General features: G+C 34.8%; 1 protein-coding gene across 1 annotated transcript in view; it reads right to left on the bottom strand.

Annotated features, from left to right (window-relative positions):
- GOLPH3 (golgi phosphoprotein 3) overlaps positions 1-18991 on the bottom strand; it is a 50333-nt gene that overhangs the window by 17525 nt on the left and 13817 nt on the right. The window contains exons 2-3 of the mRNA XM_072605911.1: positions 10700-10831; positions 2438-2552 (exon numbers count right to left, since the gene is read on the bottom strand). Of these exons, the coding sequence (XP_072462012.1) occupies positions 2438-2552; positions 10700-10831 (247 nt within the window). The remainder of the gene's footprint in view (positions 1-2437; positions 2553-10699; positions 10832-18991) is intronic.

Here is an 18991-nt window from a genome sequence, read left to right as displayed (position 1 = left end):
ATGCAACAGATGAAACATGCAGTTTTTCAAAAATTCTCTTCTCTTCTTTCCTTATGCTTCCACTGGCACCCAAGGCTACTATCCCCTCCCCCAACACCTCCCAGGGGGCAGTATCGCCCCTTTTGGGAACCCCTGCCTAGCCTCTCAAGATCCTTTTATCCCAACTCTTCCATTCAATGTGTTAGCTAGCCCTTCCAGGTAAATGTCTTCTTGTAAATCTCCAAAACATCCAGCATGCTTTTCATACATTTTATCCAAGTCATTACTTGGATGTTAACAACAAGCTCAACATAAGCATAAAGTCCAACACTCTTGGCCCCAGAAAATTAAGCAAAAAATTGAGAGATACGGTAGAGGCTGCACAATAGTACAATTAAGTGGATTTAGAACTGGACGGTCAGATGCGAAGGGAAGTTAGAAGCTCTATGTAAACTTGGAAGTTTCCAGGGGATTTGTGCTTGGCCTTCTGCTGCCTACCATTTTTATCAATGATTTAGATAAAGGTATAGAAGCAAATGCATTACATTTGCATGTAAAGCAAATCTGGGACAGAAAGCTAACTAACTGATTAACAGAAATCATCATTAAAAAATATCTAGGTAGGTGACAATACAAGAATGAATCTAAAATAAAAGTTATGCGAAAATCTTATGCTTAGGTTTAAAAAGATCATCTTCACAGGTTATGACAGGAATGTTAGATGGAAATTTGGAAATAACTGTGATACGGCAACCAAAAGAAAAATCAATATAATTGTATACTGAATTAAGAAAAACTGCACTGCAGAACGCTGTTACCACCTCCTGACAAAGAAGCAGTGAACTCAGAGTGCAAAATGAAGCATATTTTTTGTACGTGACCAGTGCAGGACTTTGTTTTCTTTGACTACGCACTTTACAAAAGTTTTGTTTTCTTTTTTTTTCCAGTGGAAGGAAAACAGATATTTTGTTCAGTGAAAAAAATCAAATTTAAAAAAATAAAAATTGCTCTATATAAATCCTAAAGTAATAAGCAGAAGCTACTCCTATTTTTCGCTCATGTTTCAAAGCCAACTCTCTCAGTAGATAAACTGTCTTGGGAAGGTCTTAGGAAGATTTCTTATGGAAGTACAATAATGTTTCCTCTGAAACGTTATTTCATCATTAAGACTTTTGTAAAATCCCCATGCTGAAGGTAAGCAATGATCTTTAAATACGGATTAAAAATTTATTCTCCTGTAACAAATAAAATCAGTGGTTTAAGTTAAAGAACTTTTACCAAATAGATTCAAAGATGGTTTCCTTAGAAGCTTTCAACATTTCAGAAAAAGTATAAAACCAAGTATTTTACCAAACACCAACTTTGACAATGCTGCAATCTTGTTTATTCTTTTCTATTTTAAATAAAGGAGTTATTTAACCAATTCTTAAATTTGCGTCTTTAAGAAATCCAGTAGCATGACCTTCCCTCTAATAATCAGAACTTAAAAGCTCATTAGGGACAATCAAATGCTACACTTTAGGTGAAGATGAAGACTGAGGTACTGGTTTTACTGGCTATACTCAATATAAACTTAATGCACAATAATAAAAGACATGAAAGGTATAAGCCTTTCTATTCTAACCAAATTCCTATAATTATAGCCATCTAAAAGTTCTTGCTATAAATACTTTACAAAAAAATACACTGTATAGCGGTGACATTTTTCTTTACTTCTCTTCAAGCGTAGACAGATTACACTGTCATATGAGACACTTTCGACTAAAACGGATTCTGTTCCAAGTGACAAAGTTTGTAGTCAGCTGGACTGTTTAAATTATTCAGGATATAAAGCTGGAATAGATAAGCATCATTCAATAACAATTCTTTCTTTTTATTTAACTGATACATTATTGAGGAAAAGAAAGAATCTTTGAACAGCTTTTCCCATTTGAAACATTTCTAGACACATACATGTCACACGCTAACAATCCAGTTTATTCTCATAGAGACGACGATTCCTCAAAGTAATTATAAACCTTTGAAAATAAGCAGTTTTAAATACTTTGAATACTGATAGGTCAGAAAAGGAAAGTCACACACAATTTATGATTTATGTAAAGAGGACATATTTTAGCTAATCAATGCGATTTTCTAGTATTTACAAAATGAACTAATTTTTTTAGTTTTATATTATTTTACACATTTTTTTTTTCCCAAAACAAATTCCATTGTCAATTCCAACTTCTATTCTTTCCCCAATCACTCAAGACACCTAGGGTCACTAGAATAAAAATTATGAAAACCATTATCATATCAACTCATTGCCTAACTTTTCAAGTTCTGTTTACATAAGTGTCACAATAATTTATTTAAATCTGCTTATAGTTATGAAACAAGATTATTTCCAAGTAACTACAGTAATTTTTTTAAAACTGTTAACAAACTTCAATGTTCATATTTTATCTTTATGGCTTACCACTAAGCAGTTCAATCCAGTTCTGAACTGTTTCTGGAGGCTGAGTTTCCTTAACATGTTTCAAAGCTTCATCAAGTAAAACATCCCCAGTTGGAGCATCCGACTTACAAATCACCTAAAGGGAAGTAACAATAAGTGAAAAAAAAATGCAGATTTTTAAAATTTAAAAATCTAACCTAGACTGGTTAGATAATTCTTTTGCAGCCAGGTAAACCCTCACTCCTGGAGGTTGACCAGGAGACCTAATCAATAAAGCCTACTGAAGGTCAGAACTCAGGAATTCAAGTGATCCACTAGCCTCTCAAGCACCAGGAATTACAAGTGTGCACCATGATAAATTGACTCTATATTAAGTTAAATAACCAGAAATGCCCCTAACAAAGTTATTAAGTTAAGCAGCAGCACTATATTAATTGATGGTTATTTCTAATTATTTTTTAAAATAAAAAGCCCAAAACTCATTACATAGAATTTTAATAGAGAAGGCACCTTTAAAGACACTTAAGGGAGAGGTAGTAGTAATGACCCAAAAAAGGGAGAAAAATGTCCAGCAATAACGGCAGCTAAAAAAAAGGAAATGGGGATGCTCACTCAGGTGAGACAATATGTCAATATTTGATATTATGTCACAGGAATTTTAAAGTAAAACAGTGTAAAGGACCCCATGGGAGGGAGAAGAGAAGAGGGAAAGAGTTTAGGAAGGAAGAAGAAGGTACCACATATGGCTCAATGATTCATCACTTTGAGATGGACAAGTGATTATCATTGGGAGGAATACAAGATAAAGTGTTCAGGATTCATAGGGACATATGGAAGGAAGTGCTGAGACAGAGAAGAAAAGGCTGTCATTGGAAAGAGATTAGAACTTCAGCTGGATCCCAAAATTTGGATTATGCAAGTAAATTCTACTACGAAGACTATATATATCTATATCTGCATATCTCCATGGAAATCAATTTTAAAGGTCAAAGTTCCTATGTGTGTAAAAATACAGTAACCCTTTTTGTGGTAGCAAAGAATTGCAAACAAAGTAAATGCCGATTAACTGGGGAATGGCCAAATAAACTCTGGTAATGTGAACGTAATTGAATATTATGCTGAAAGAAATAACAAACGAAGGCAAAGAAGCAGAGAAAGATTTATATGAATTGATTAGATGTAAAATGAAGTAAGCAAAGCCAAGAAAACAATGTACAAATGCAATAACACAAATTACATATAATTATATATATACAATATACAAATGTAAAAAGAAAAAAACAATAAAAGCCAAAAGTGAATGTTGCAAAATTTCAGAGGAAAGGCCCCAGAGAAGGGATATTAGAAGATACTATGCACAACTTTTCTACAGAGGGAGGAAGTACATAATTATGGAACGCTGGTTTTGCTGTTTTTCTCCCTCTTTTTCTTTAAAAAAAAAATTCTTTAAATTTAAGATTTAGATTTTAAATTTTCAAAAATTTATTTAAAAAATAACAAATATGGAATAGCCCTCTGCAAAAGTAGAATACTGAGTATTCTACTAAATGCTTCTATGACCTTAAAATCAGTCACTTACCCTTTGTTAATCTCATTTTATAATATAAAAAAGTTGCATCAGAGGATCTCCAAGATTCCTTCCAATTCTCATATATAAATTGCTTTCTTGATATTTGTCTATTTCCTTTATTACCACTCTTCATCCACCATCTCTGGAATAACTCAGCTGTTACCTCCTCCATTATAGCTTTTCTGATCTCCCCTCCCCTCAGTGATCTGCCTCCCATCTCAATCTGTTGGGTCAAGTTTGACCTATGCATTTAACCCCTTTCAAACTTACACTATATATTACATATACATGCATATACATAAATATATATGTATATGTGTATCCATATTTACATGTATGTATAGTAACTGCACATGATGTCCTACATCTTGATGTTGTGTTTAAGCAATTAAAATTTTTAACTTTGGGGACACCCTGGGGTTTATTCTTTCAAGAATTTAAGCTTTGTGAAGGAAGATTCTGGCTTGGCTTTTATATCCCCCAAAATTAACTTGGCACATAGTAAGCACTAAAAAAATACCTTTTCATTTAAGGAAGAATTTTCTCATGCATATTCAAGGTGTGAGAAAAGTTTCTTCTCTAAGACTTAGAGAAGACATAGGGTCTTTTTTAGATTTGGTTTTAGGTTTAGATGTTTCTATTTTGTCTGGACCTGTGACTAATTAAGATTGGCGAGTTATCTGTTAAGTCTTCACTGGGGCACTGACAGGTTTGCGTAATGGAGTGTCATTCATGTATTGTCTCTATCTCTCTCTCAAAAGCAGGACTTGAACCCTTGTCCTTCTGACTCCAAAAATGAAACTTTACATTCACTGCATAATGTTGCTTCTCATCGATATACCAAAAAGCAACTGGAGAAATTACCAAGCTAAAAGACTTCACAAGGGATATGGAAACCAGACTACATCAATAACTGATACCCAAAAAAAGTATATTCCAGAGTCTGGGCACACAAACAGCTTTGCCATATAAGCAAACTCACTTGCCAAAACCTCAGCAAGAAAAGAAAAACAAAGGTGAGAAAACAAAGCAAAAAGTCCAGGTAGAACAGGTAAGGCAAGAGAAAGTCTAAAAAGAATTTTTGTTGTTTAGTCATGTCCAACTCTTCATGATTCCATTTAGGGTTTTCTTGGCAAAGATAGTAGAGTGGTCTGCTATTTCCTAATGCAGCTCATTTTACAGATGAGGGACTGAGGCAGCAAACAGGGGTAAGTAACTTACCTAGAGTCACATACCCAGTAACCATCTGAAGCCAGATTTGAGTTCAGGATGAATCTTCCTGACTCCAGGCCCAGTGCTCTAACTACTTTTGTCACCTAGCTAACCCAAAGAATAGTCTCTATAATTAATTAGTGCTCAGATAAAAGACGAAACAATAACAACTTCCAACCTGAAACCTTCATCCCTTTTTATTTACCATGATCCCACTTCTCTCCAAGTTTTCCCTATACTGCTTTTTAGTAAATCATCTTTTATAAACATTAAAGTCAGTGTACTGTTCTAAGGAAAGTGAAAAGGAAAGACAAACTGTAATCATATACTTTCTTTTCTCCATTTACTAAATCCGAAGTTGCCCAGAATTATAATTAAGAATTCCTGTGAACCATGCAGCCTCATCTTCCCTCTGCACCAAGTGCCTCCACCTCTAGTTCAGAAAACTGTAATCAAAGGTTAAATATAAAGACTAACCTTTGGTTCTATGCATCATCACTGTAACTGGCCCTAGAACATCTTTAGTCACCAGGCTTTTATTTGTCTCCAGCACTAGAATGTAAAGTCTTTGAGGGTAGGGACTATCTTGATTTTGAATATGCATCCCCTGAGCTTAGCTCAGAGCTTGGAATAAAATGAGGGCTTAATAAATTGCTTTTCATTCATTCAGACAAGCAATAAGCCTATGTTCTAGAAATGCAAAAAAAGACAAAACAGTCCCTACCCTCAAGCTCACAATATGAGGGAGCCAAAATGCAAACAAATATGTACAAATAAGCTATGTACAGGAAAAATAAATATTTAAAATAAGCACTAGAATTAGGATAAGGTTCCAGTAGAAGTTAGGATTTTGGGTGGGTCTTGAAAGAGGCCAGGAAAGCCAAGAGGTGAAAATGAAGAATACAGCATTCCAGGCACAAAGGAATAGCCCATTCAGGCAACAACAAAGAGCTTAGCGTCACTGAATAGCAGAGTAAATGGGGAGCAGGGAAGAGAGGAAGATGTAAGAAGACTTGAAATTGGGGTTGGGGGCGCGGACCTCGGTTCTGAAGGGCTATTATCACCAAAGATTGTATATTTGATCCTGGAGGTGAGTCACAGAAGCTTATTTTGAGTGGGGGGGGACTGGGGGGGTGACATGGTCTGACCTGATTTCAGCAAAGTCACTTTGGTGGCTGAATGACGAATGGACTGGAGTGGGGAGAACGGTGTGGCCATCAGACCAACCAGTAGGCTAGTGTAGAAATTCAGCCTCAATAAGGCATATGCAAGAGTATAGCAGAAATAAAAGGCCTAGGCAACAAACTAGTTACAGGTGGGATAAAAGGCAATAAGGAGTCATGGGTGTCACCTAGGTTTTGAGCCTGAGGGAGTAGGATGGTGGGGCCCTTGGCAGAAGATGGGAATACTGCAAAGTGGGAGGGTTTAGGGATAAAGATAATGAGTTCAGTTTTGCTTGTATTCATTCAAAAAGGGTCTGGGTAATCAAGGATCGCCTGTTATCGGGCTGTAAAATATTGGGAAAGGAAACTGAATAGCAGCACTGTTACATGCAATTGCAGCACCTCTTTTTTAAACAGCCAATTAAAATCTGCAATAAACTTTTTACAAGCATCACCTCATCTGATTCTCATAAAAATAATGCAAGCACTGTTATCCCATTTTACAGACCAGGAAAGTCTGGCTCAGACTTTGACTTGCCCAGGATTATAAAACTAGTTAATTGTCAAAGGCTAATGGAACTCAGGTCTCTCTCTTCATTAAAAATTCATGTTGTTCCTTAATATACTAAGAAAGGTACTTAACAGATATAAGAAAAATACACGATTCCTGCCCTCCAAAAGCCAACAGTCTAGTAACACTTAAACCATATTGGACCACAGAAAAATAACTCTACTTGTGACTAATATTTTGTGGCTTGTCACTTGTGAATCAGAAATTTCTTTTAAATGTTTAATTAAAAAAATTTTGCTTTATTAAATGTTATGTTATTATGTCTCAGGCAAGTCAGGCCTTGGTTACCACAAATGCTCCTCTTCCTCAGATGCCATAATCCCCTTCTCTTTAACAGAGGCTCCACCATGGCAGCAAGAGAGGCTGACTGTGTGTCTGTCTGCCAGAGGTCGTAGGAGTAGCAGGCCCCAGGGAGGCAGCATCAGTGTGACTCCTGCTGCACTGTGAGCCTATCTACCCAGGGCAGGTAACAAAGCCCACAGTGAAGAAATACTTGGACTTACTCTTCAAACAGTACTGAGGGCCATATACTCCTTAATGGGCAAATGGAGGAGTCTGCAGTCAGGCCACTGACCTTGCTGTGCACCCCTTAAGAGTCCAATGTATCGGGTCACCAAGCCTTGCTATCACCCTTTACAACATACCTTCCACACTAAAATATTAGAACTCAATGAGAACAAGGACTTTGCTCACATTTCCCCCAGGGATTAGCAAAGTTCTTGGTACATAGGAAACACATAAATTATTTCCCTTTCCTGCAATAATTATTGTCTGAGGGTCTAAAATGTGCCTTCTGTTGATGAATCTCGGTAAACTAGATAGGTCCATCACCTACACTTGAAGTCTTTTTGGCTTAATAGGATCTATCAGAATTATGACCCTGCTGACATGGCCTTTGAGAGCAAGAGGCACTTTCCTGCCCTAAGTCAATATGATATTCTTTGGTCACAACAACTCAGAAACATCTACTAAAGTTCTGTGATCTGTATAGGTAAAAAGAAAGCCCATACCACTGAAAACGCAAGTTCCTGAGTGTCTCTAAAGTCATATAATACATAAGTTTTCCAAATGAGGGAATCCAAACAACTGGAGCTAATCAATTCACATACAAAACTTTTAAAGTTCTCAATTTTTTGATAGGTATCTTCCCAAAACATAACACATACTTAATCTAAGTAATCGAACAAAATATGTTAAATCAGTAATTTCACAGATATCACTTAAAGCAATTCTTCCAAAGAGGTATTCTGATCCACAAAATATATATATATATATATACACACACACATACATATACATGTCTGATTCCAATTAGTCAATGATAAAATTAAAAGAAAAAGCTTTAAAGCTTTGCATTAAAAAAAGCTTATAAATTAGCAAGAAATTAAACATTTTATTTTTATTTCCAAATTGTTCTCATGTATCCTTAAAATCCAATAACCTCTCCTCTCTTTTAAAACTACATATAAAAGTCAAGATTGAATGGTAACAGAATCAATCTTCAACACATATTTGTATGAAAACGGTTTGGAGCAAAAGACTTAGGATAAGAATTATTTACATTCTTCTGTAGATGGAATTCAATCTGAAAAAGAAAAATAATCTTAAAACGTCAAGAATATTTTTAAAACATAAAAGTGCTATACAATTATCACTAACATCTTTTTTTTTAAGTGTTTGAAATTTTAAAAGAAATCTAGAAAAGAAAACTACATCTCTCAAGTCACTTAGGAAATTAGCATAAAAGAGAACGGTAGGAACTGAGTGCCTCATAGTTACTCTAAGTTTGCTAAGTATTAAAATACCATAAATGTTTTAACATATTATACTTCAAAAAAATTTGACTTCATACTTTCATCAAAGACACCGTCACTGCTTAATTTTCCCTCCTTTTTTCCTCTCTTGAACCTCAGCCTTAGTTTTTCACAATTCACACATCTAGAACTGGAAGGGAGGGACCTGGCAACAGGCCAATTCCCCCCATATTTTACAATTGAGGCCAACGGAAATTAAGTGACTTGCCCAAAGTCACACAAGCAGCAAGCTGTCGGAGACAGGATTTGAATTGTGCCCTGACTCTGTAAGTACTTCTTCTCCTATAATGCAGGATCTCCTACTTTTCACCAGCTTCATATTCTTTAATCAAATTACTCTTAGGAAACTTCATGTCTGGGTGTCACATTTTAGGAAGGACATGGAGGTCAATCTTTAAAGGAGGTAAACAAAGATGGTAATAATGGGCCTACAGCTTGTGACATGAGGACTGGCTAAAGAACCTGTTTACCCTAAGTAGCAATGATTCCAATGGGCTATTTTGCAGAAGAGGGATTAGATTTGTTTTGTTCCAGAGGATTAAGAGCAGTGGTTAGACATTATGAACAGGAAAATTTAGGTTTAAATGTAATGGAAAGTGAAAACAGGTTTCTCCTTATTAGAAGACTCCAAGCAAAAACTCAATTATTACATCTTTGAATATGTTACAAAAAGAATTCCTGCTTAGATGTAGATTTGATTAGATAGTGTTTGAGATCTCTTTTAATCCTGAGATTCTGTGATGTTAAGAGAAAAATAATATAATTAAATTAACTAACATTAAGGTATGAATGACTGTTAGTGCCCCTTTAACAATCTTACCAGAAGTGTTCTCATTTTTAAAATGAGGGTGGTTAACACAAATTTCTATCAGGCACTATAGAAAAACCATGAAATAGTATTACTTACAAAAATGAACAGTATAACTTTTACACAGAAAAAAAATTTTTTACACAAACAAATAGTTCTGGTTTTAGGAGTGGAGGTAATTTAGGCAAGGAGCCAATTCTAGGAACTGGACAGAGAAGATTTTGTGGTCCCTACCTAGCTCTTCCCCTACAAGAAGAAAATGACTCCACATTTTCTAATTGTGCCACATTTTTATTTACAAGAATTCTGAGTGCTAAAAAATATCAAGAATCTCTACAACACAGAAGTATTCATTTCATATATACATATGTAAATATATCAAATTTAATTTTAAGAGGGTGTTGTTTTAAACTTTCCCTCAAAAAAAAAAAAAAACCAAACCACCTCCTACTAAGGAATGTGGCAAAATGCAGATTACACAAAATAAATATGGTCTTATTATATTCAGGAACATTTTAGAATTTTCTGAGAAAAATCCAAGGCACTATACTCTGCTTTAAGAAGAGGAGGAAAAGAAAAGGGGTGAAAGACCAACTACAGAGTGTAACCAACACTGAACACTTTCATTACATCAAGAGAAGTAAGATCTGTCTACCTACACAGAGACTTAATTCTTAGAGTGTTGAAAGCTGAATTCTGGAAAGCATTCAAATGTTACTAAAAAAGATAAATAGAAACAGGATAGCTGGCTCATGAACAGCAAACTTTTGTAGGAAAAATTAATGTTTTGCCAGTTCCCTTAGAATTATGATTTCAAAAGCAGTAATTATAGTTCATAATCTCTATGAAAAGACCTGTGCTAATTTAGTTTAATGAAATGAAATACATTATAAAGCAAAAACCTAATAGAGCTTGGAATCTTCTTCAGGCAAAAAAGGATGGATACACAGTACTTTCAGATGTTAGAAACATACTTGAATTTAAGTGAACCAATGTTTAGCTACATCACATATGAGTTTGACAGAGAGAAAAAAGGTTTCTTCTTTGATTTCAGGAAGGTCTATTAGTAGTAATCTTTTTCATTTGGAAACAGTTTCCATGTTTATTCTTATCCAAACTCTAAACAAAAATACCCTTTCTCTTACCTTTCTTGTTAAAAGACTTTTGCGCCTCATTCCACATGCCTCTAGTTGAAGGCGCCCTCTCAAAGCTAATTCAATTAACATACAGCCCCGTAATCCAGATGATATACAGTCATTCCAAAATGATGTGTAGCCCTGTTTAAAAAAAAAATAGTGGTAGTAAAATATCTAATTTTCTTTGAATTCAAAACCAAAACTGCTGTGGGGATACAACAAAGTTTCTTGCAAAATGCTGTCTTTCTAGCTCTTTCCCAGTCATATCCTCAACATTTCTACAAAATATATCATAGTATATACATATATATATATATATATATATATATATAAAACACTAAGAAAGTCTACTCAAGATTAAATTATTCTTCTAAATTTGGTTCCCCTATATTCTTTTAAGCAGAGGTGAAAAAGTAGCTTTACAAATAGAGATTTAATGCATACCACTGAGGGAAAGAGTTTTGTCTCCCCCTACAAGGTATTCCACATTTATTGTGACCAAAAATTCTGATTTCAAATATTCTGTTCTTTTTTTCTTTACAGGTCATTTAACTGCCCCAGAATTTCAACTATTTTGACAAATACTGAAATCAATCCAGTCAGGAACACTACAATGAAAGTATGTATAAGTCACAAGAAAGTAAAAGCAATTTAAAATAGAAAAGAAGAAATATTACAAGTACTCATGTCCATCTATATATATGTAGGGAATGGAACATATCAGTGGCAAATCTGGCTATTGCATATCATTTACATATAAATATCACATTAAGATATACGTACACACAGATACATATGTCCAAAAGGATGTAACTTTATCAATATGCCTGATAGAATTCTCAACTAAACAAAGGATAATCAGAAAGAGAAAGACAATTTCAATTACATAAATTTAAAATTTGTGCATGAACAAAATCAGTGCAGCTATTAAAAAGCAGCAGTGGACGGGGATCAATTATCTCTGAAGCAAGTGTGATATCCAAAATATATAATGGAATTTACACACATACATAACCAATATCCAGGTCCAAATAGATAAGTAGTCTAACAAAGGAGGTGAACAAAACTTTCAAAACTATCACATAAAAGACTGGTAAGTCACTGATTACAAAAACAAAAAAAAAACTGAGGTTTCTCCATACTAGCAAATTAACCAAAATGACAGAAACCAGAAATAATGTTAGTGAAGTAGTCAAAAGACAGACAAATTGGGACAAGATGACACAGGGGATAGAGCAGCAGCCCTGGATTCAAGAGAACCAGAGTACAAATCTGACCATGAGCTGCCTCCCCCCCAAAGAGGGACAAATTAACATGCTATTGATAAAGCTGTGCAATAGCCCAACTATTCTGGAAAACAAGTGGGAGCGAAAGTGTTCATATCTTTTGAACAACCAAACTACTGAGAATATACCCTCAAAAGGTCAAAGAAAGACATGACAGTGATAAGAGTTATTTTCAGGGAAAGATGGGTGCTCAAACATGGATATCCAATCTTTTTATTCTGATTACCGCACTGTTTTCTGTTTACAAATTTCATTTACTTCAAAAATAAGGGAAATCAAGACACTGGTAATGATTTAGAATTCAAGCACTTCTGTTCAATTAAAAGAGACTATCTGGATGCTTAAGTAAGTCTATGATTGTGAAATATTAGCCAAAAGAATACCCTTTTGCCTAAAAAAAAAATTGCTTTACAAAGTGAGAAAAATAATTAACCTGCTCAACCTAAACCCCTATAAAATATTAACATATTCTTGTACAATAAGTGAATGAAAAAACATTTCCTAAGCACTTAAACTGCCCCAAGTACTTAAGAAAGGTTAAAATTCTCTTGTTCTTTCTCTGAGCTTGCTTTCCCAGCTAATTTTTAAAAAATTAAGTTTCTCAACCTACTACACCAGTAACTTCTGATTATCAGAGGGGTTAAATATTATCTGTGTTGTAATATGATCTCTTAACTAATTTTCAATATACCATATAAGAGGTTAGATTTGTTGTTAGGAAAGTATTTGAACTGATATTCAAAAACTCACAGAAGCTGTACACTTAAGAGATTTAGCATACACTAGAACTATTACTTCTAGGCTATGCGTACTTGTTTGTCAGAAGTACATATACTAAAAAAAATAAAAAATAAAGAAGTACATATACTAAAAGGGATAAACTGGCTTTTAGTACACGACATTTGTCTGTGATAAGATCTCACTTAAAAGTTCTGTAGAGTAGTATCTAACTTTTACTAAAGCCTAGAATAAACAACAAACAGTATTTGTCCACCATCAAGCTTTCACTTCAGAATTTAAATAAATATGGTTAAACAAAAAATACTCATCAGTTTATGGTCTCTGATAATACATATTCATATTCTCAGTCTTAGGACTGTTTTCTCTTTAGCTTCTACAAGAATATCAGGTTTGTTGTTTGTTTTTTTCTCCTCCTCTTAAGAATCTCCTCCACAGGTTCTTATTTCCGAGCCAATCAGTTAAAAACATTTTTGAATGACTGTTGCTTGTTCTAAAATCATACCCATTAGACTTAGCTCCTTGAACACCAACTGCCTTTTGCCTTTCTTTGTATCCCCTGTTCCTTACACAATATCTTACACATAGTAAGTGTTTAGTAAGTGCTTGTTGACTTGACACACATTTAAAGAAAGGCAGAAATATTAACAGTCCTTTCTCTTAATGAACTTCCAGTAGTGGAGACACAATTAAACATGCACAAAAAAATTGCGCGACATAGAACACATATACAAATTAACGTAGCTATTCTTTAATTCTTCAAAAGATTGGTTTCGTTTATTTGGAAACACCATCCATTGACCTGTATTTTAACCTCAGGGCACTGTGACTAGTCAATGACTGCTCAGAACATTGCTGGGCCCATGCTAAAAATCTTTCTAGTTTGGTGCAATCTACCAGATATGCCCTGCCAAGATTGTTTCTCTTTTACCCAGAAACCCTGAGGGTCTTCCCCTCCCAGTCTTTTTCTTTTTTTTTTTTTTTTTTTTTTTTTATTAAAGGGGTCATCCCTTGAGCAACTACTTAAAGAAGCCTATTCATTGGGTGTATCTCACTCAAAGTGAGAATGCTTTAAGGCCTTAGCCTGAATGGACACAAGGCCTATTGCATCCTGATGAATATCAGGCCACTGGACCCAGATGGCTTAGGAGAAGAAAGTGAGGTTGGTGACCTTGCACAGCCTCCCTAACTCAAATCAAAGTCAAGTCATCATCTTAATGTCATGGTTTTCTTTGAGAATGAAGGGCAAACACAACAACTTTCAGGAATGCATTCTTCTCCATTCTTTGGTGTGTATCAGAATAAGGCTTTAGAAGAGGTAATATAGCTATAAATATAAAATTGTGCACTGTCTACAAATTACCTAAAATCCAAATTTATGGAACAGATAATTTCAGGCGTAAATCCTCTTATAAAACCAATTTTCAAGAAACCCAAACCTTTTGACTCTCCTTTTTAAAGCACTGTACCAGAGGAACTCTGATGAATCCAGTTTTTCAGGAATATCTACTCTATAAGGTGAGAAATATCAATATGATTCTAAAATCTGACAAAGAGGTATTCATTAATACTTTAATGAATCTGTGAACTTAAAAATGTGGGTGTACCCTCCATTTAATTATGCTGGTTGACTTGACTGAATTCAGGGAGAAGTATTTAAAATAATAGATTTTTCATGAGAAAAAAAAACATTGGTTTTTGTGTCAGGAAGCTTCTTGTTATTATATAAAGCCCCAAAGCCTGTAGCATATGCAATGTAGCCGATTATCTTCCTTCTTTCTAGTTCTGCACCCACTTCAGTGCTCATCTGCAGTTCCTACCTTAGGTAGTACTAATTTAGTGGACTGGCCACAGCCTATTCCATCTACTTGGTTTTTCATATATTGAAAGAAGACTTGAGAAGCACCTCAAAATTGTCTGCAGGTATTTGAACATCTGTCAATAGACTTGTTCTACTTGGCTACAAAAGACAGAAATCCCAAAGAGACAAATTTTGAATGGATATTAAGGAAAAGACTTCTTAACAGTTAAGGCTATCCAGTGGTAGAATATAGTTCCCTAGGCTCACTACTCACTACTGATCTTCAAGCAAAGTCTGGCTGACTACATAGGTTATGATTAAAAGGGATTAAATATTTTAAGTGAAGATCCTTCCTCCCTCCCTTTTTTAAAACTGAATTTAAACACCAAATAAAATTACATTTCTGTAGAACAGAAAGAAAATTGTACATAAAACTGCAAATCATTATTAATGAAAGCTGTCCTACCTGTTATTTCCCTCTGTGCTTCTATTTTAAAAATGCTTCATTGACTCTTATTTTGGGGGGGTGGAGTAACTTGCTATTCTTTACCCTGTTCTCTATCTCTCCCTCCTTCCAATGGTGGGGAATCTTGTAACAATTATGAATTGTTAAGTGAAACAAATTCCCACACTGATTTTTTAAAAAATTGTTTCCTTCCACATTCAAGTACAGGTTGCAATAGAGGTCAAATATTCTCAAACCTATACATTAGGAGGATAATTTTGGTAGATATACAAAAGATACATTGGATAGAGGAGAGATTGCACTCAGAGAGGAGTTAGGAAGCTACCTGCCGTCTCCTGGAGAAATCCCTTCCCTTTTGGATAGATATAACTATTAGGAAATTTTTCCTGAGATAAATTTAAGTTACTTCTCTACAAGTTTTATCCACTGTTCTTAATTCTACACCATGGGATCAACCAGAAACAAGTCTTATTTATACAGTCCTTCAAACACTTGGCTGTTTTTTCTCCTACCTCTTTCAATCCATAGAGTTGGGGTAGGTGGGGTGTGGAGGTACATGCCTCTTTTTTAGGTGGTTCCCTACCTAATACATTATAAGTTGTACAAGGCTATAGCCTAGATAGCCTTTTACTCAGACAGCACCACACTGCCACTTCCTCATTGGTATTTTAGGCAGAAATTGAAGTAAATAATGTGTTAAGGGGATCCTTCCAGTTCTGAAGATTCTATAATTCTGTGATCAGTTGCTATGATGTTAAGACTTGAAATTTCTCAAAATTTCTTAATCAAGGATTGCTGTTTTATTTAAAATCTTTTTTAATTAAAAAATTTTTATGTATATATTTGCATCTTTTCTTTTTCTAGAGATATATCTATTATAGATAATAAAAAAAATTTCAGAAAAACTAAGCAGCTTATTAAAAAAGTGACAATATTTGCGGTGTTTCGTATTCGGTCCTCAAAGAAGATGAGAGGTATCTTCTTATATCTCTTCTTTGGGGCAAAGTGTGGTCATTATAATTTCACAACATTCAGTTTTAATTATTTTGTTCTTTCAGCTACAATTGGAGTTATTCAATCATCAAGCATTTATTAGCACCTATGGTCTGGGTTGTTCCTTCATTTTTGAAGAGGACCAGTGAAAATCACAGGGTGATGTCTTGACTTGTGTGTGAATTGGATTTAAGTGAGGCAGAGTTGCAAAAGGTGTCTGCCTTACTCTTTCCTTGAGTCAGCAAAGTTCAGTAACAAGACAAAAGTCAGGATGATTGGTGATATAGCCTGGGATACAGTGGATGATCTTGGTGTCTTTGATGTCTGACCAAACTTTAAGGGCTCCACAGTGCTTGCTTCTGCAAAGATTTCTCATCTGCCCATTCCCCTGAAGTTTTCACCTGCTTGGGGTAGATATCCTCCTAAAGTCTTGGGTTCATATAAGATGAAAGCTTGAGTAAGTGGTTTGGTCTAGTAAAGGATGTAGGAAACTTGGGAATGGTTGAAAACAACAGGGAAAGAACCAGTAGTTAGGAAGAGGTTGAAGATTAAAGAGGAAGGGGAATTGCTTTCTCTGCTTCTGCTTACTTTACTTTGTATCAATTTCTGTGTCTTCCAATGTTCCCTGTATTCAGCATAGTCAGTTACTTCTAGTTCAGTAATACAACATTTTTTTACATACTATAACTTATCCTTTTGCTGATTTCCAGTTCTTTGCTACTACAAAAAAGTGGTGGTATAAAATAGTTCAGAGTATATGGGACTTTTCTTTTTGTCATTGACTTCCTTGGGATATATGTCTAGCAGTGGGATCTCTGTCAAAGGGAATAGATGGACATCATAATCATTTCTTTCAAATAATTCGAAATTGCTTTTCAGAAGGTCGCACCAATTTATAGTTTTACCAACAATGTATTACTGTTCCTGTCTTTGTACAAATCTATTTTGACAAGGCCCTATTTGACATCTTTGCCAATTTATGAAGTGAAATTCTTGTTGTTTTCACTTATGTTTCTTAATATTATGTGGAGCAGTCTACAGTTCTTAGGAGAAGTGTCTGTTTATATCCTTTGACTATGGCCTATAAAACTGTGCATATAACCTTTGATCCACCAATACCACTAGTAGGTCTATATACCAAAGAAATCATAAAAAAGGGAAAAGGAACCTACATGTACAAAAATATTTATAGCAGTTTTTTTCTGTGGTGGCAAAGAATTGGAAATTGAAGGGATGCCCATCACTTGGGGAATGGCTGAACAAGTTGTGGCATACAAATATAATGGAATACAATTGTGTTATAAGAAATGATAAGCAGGCACATTTCAGAAAAACCTGGAAAGACTTACATGAACTGATACCAAGTGAAGTGAGCAAAACCAGAAGAACACGGTACACAGTAACAGAAACACCGTGTAACAATCAAGTACGTTAGGCTTAGATCTTCTCAGCAATACAACGATTCAAGACAACTCCAAAAGGTTAGTGATGGAAAATGCTAACTACATACAGAGCAAAAACTATGGAGTCTGAATGCAGATTGAAGCAGACTATTTTCACTTTTTTTGTTTTTTATCTTTGCTTTCTCATTTTCCCCTTTTGTTCTGATTCTTTCACAACGTGACTAAGGAGGGAAGATGTTTAACATGATTGTACATGTATAATCTACAGATCAGACTACTTGCTGTTTTAGGGAGGGGGAGGAGAGAGAAAAATTTGGAACTAAAAATCTTACAAAAATGAATGTTGAAAAACTATCCCTACATGTAATTGGAAAAAAAATAAAATATTATTAAATATATATATGTATTCATATCCTTTGACCACTTATCTGTTAGGCAAAAACTTTTGATGTTATGCTTGTTATCAATTTATTTTCATTATCATACCCTTAGAAATATTTGCTATAAAGATTCTTCCAACCCCTGTGGCTCGTTTTTCTCATTGTAGTTGTGTGATTTATTTGTGAAATAAGCTTTTTTATTTTATGTAATTCATTGTCTATTTTATATTTTGTGATTATCTGGTTCAGCATCTCCTTCCCAATCCCTGGTTCTGGGATTTCTCTCTCCCTGTAAGACCTTTAATATTTAGGTCATATATTTCTCTGAAGCTTACTGTGATGTGTGGTACAAGATGTTAGTTTAAACCTACTTTCTCCCAGATTGCTTTTCAGTTTCCCCAGCAACATTTGCCACATATGGAGTTACTTCCCAGATTATTAATTATTATTATTTGTGAACACTGTGTTGAGTTCATTTGGTTTCTGAGTCATTTTTTTTCTAGCCAGTTCCACTGATTTTTTTCTATTTTTTCATCAGTATCAGGTAGTTTTCATGACTATTGCTTTATAATGTAATTCGAAGTCTGGAAAAATTTCCCCCCTTAATTCTTCTCCTCCTCCCCTCATTTAGATCTTTTCTTTCTCCAAATGAATTTTATTTTTTGTACTGTATTTTTTAAAAAAGCTTTATTTCTATCTAGTAAATTGGTGTCAATTTACTAGACAGAAATAAAGCTTTTATTTATTCATGCTGCTGGAAATGTAGGAATGGGTAGCCTAGTGAGGGCATAAGAAAGGCAACCTGATGCAATGGAAAAGAGCTACTTGCTACCTGTGTAGCCTTAGGTAAGTCACTTAACCCCCTGGTGAATTGAGTGGTTTGGACTACATGGCCTCTATGTTCTCTTTCAGGTCTAAATCTATGATATCTTTAAGTGTGTCTTGGCATAGAAACAGCTGGAGCATTCCACAGAGGTGTAAGGTGGCATAGAGTTGGTAGCTGAAAAGTCTTGCAGAGGCTAGTGACTAGTTTTGCTTGATTAGAATGGAAAGTTTAAGTTACAAAATAATTAGGGAGGAACAGCTGTGAGATGAAATTTATATTGTAGAGAATATTGGTCTGAAGTCATGCTAAATGTGCATTAACATTGGAATTGCTATTGGATTTAGTGACGTGATTAAACTGGAATTTTAGAAAGTGTTTCTTTTACTATGTAGAATGCATTGGAAGAGG

The sequence above is a fragment of the Notamacropus eugenii genome, chromosome 4 (genome assembly GCF_028372415.1).
Source record: "Notamacropus eugenii isolate mMacEug1 chromosome 4, mMacEug1.pri_v2, whole genome shotgun sequence".
In the NCBI taxonomy this organism is placed as follows: Eukaryota; Metazoa; Chordata; class Mammalia; order Diprotodontia; family Macropodidae; genus Notamacropus; species Notamacropus eugenii.
The sequence above is the reverse complement of the archived record's forward strand: the minus strand, read 5'-3'. Positions and strand labels throughout refer to the sequence as shown.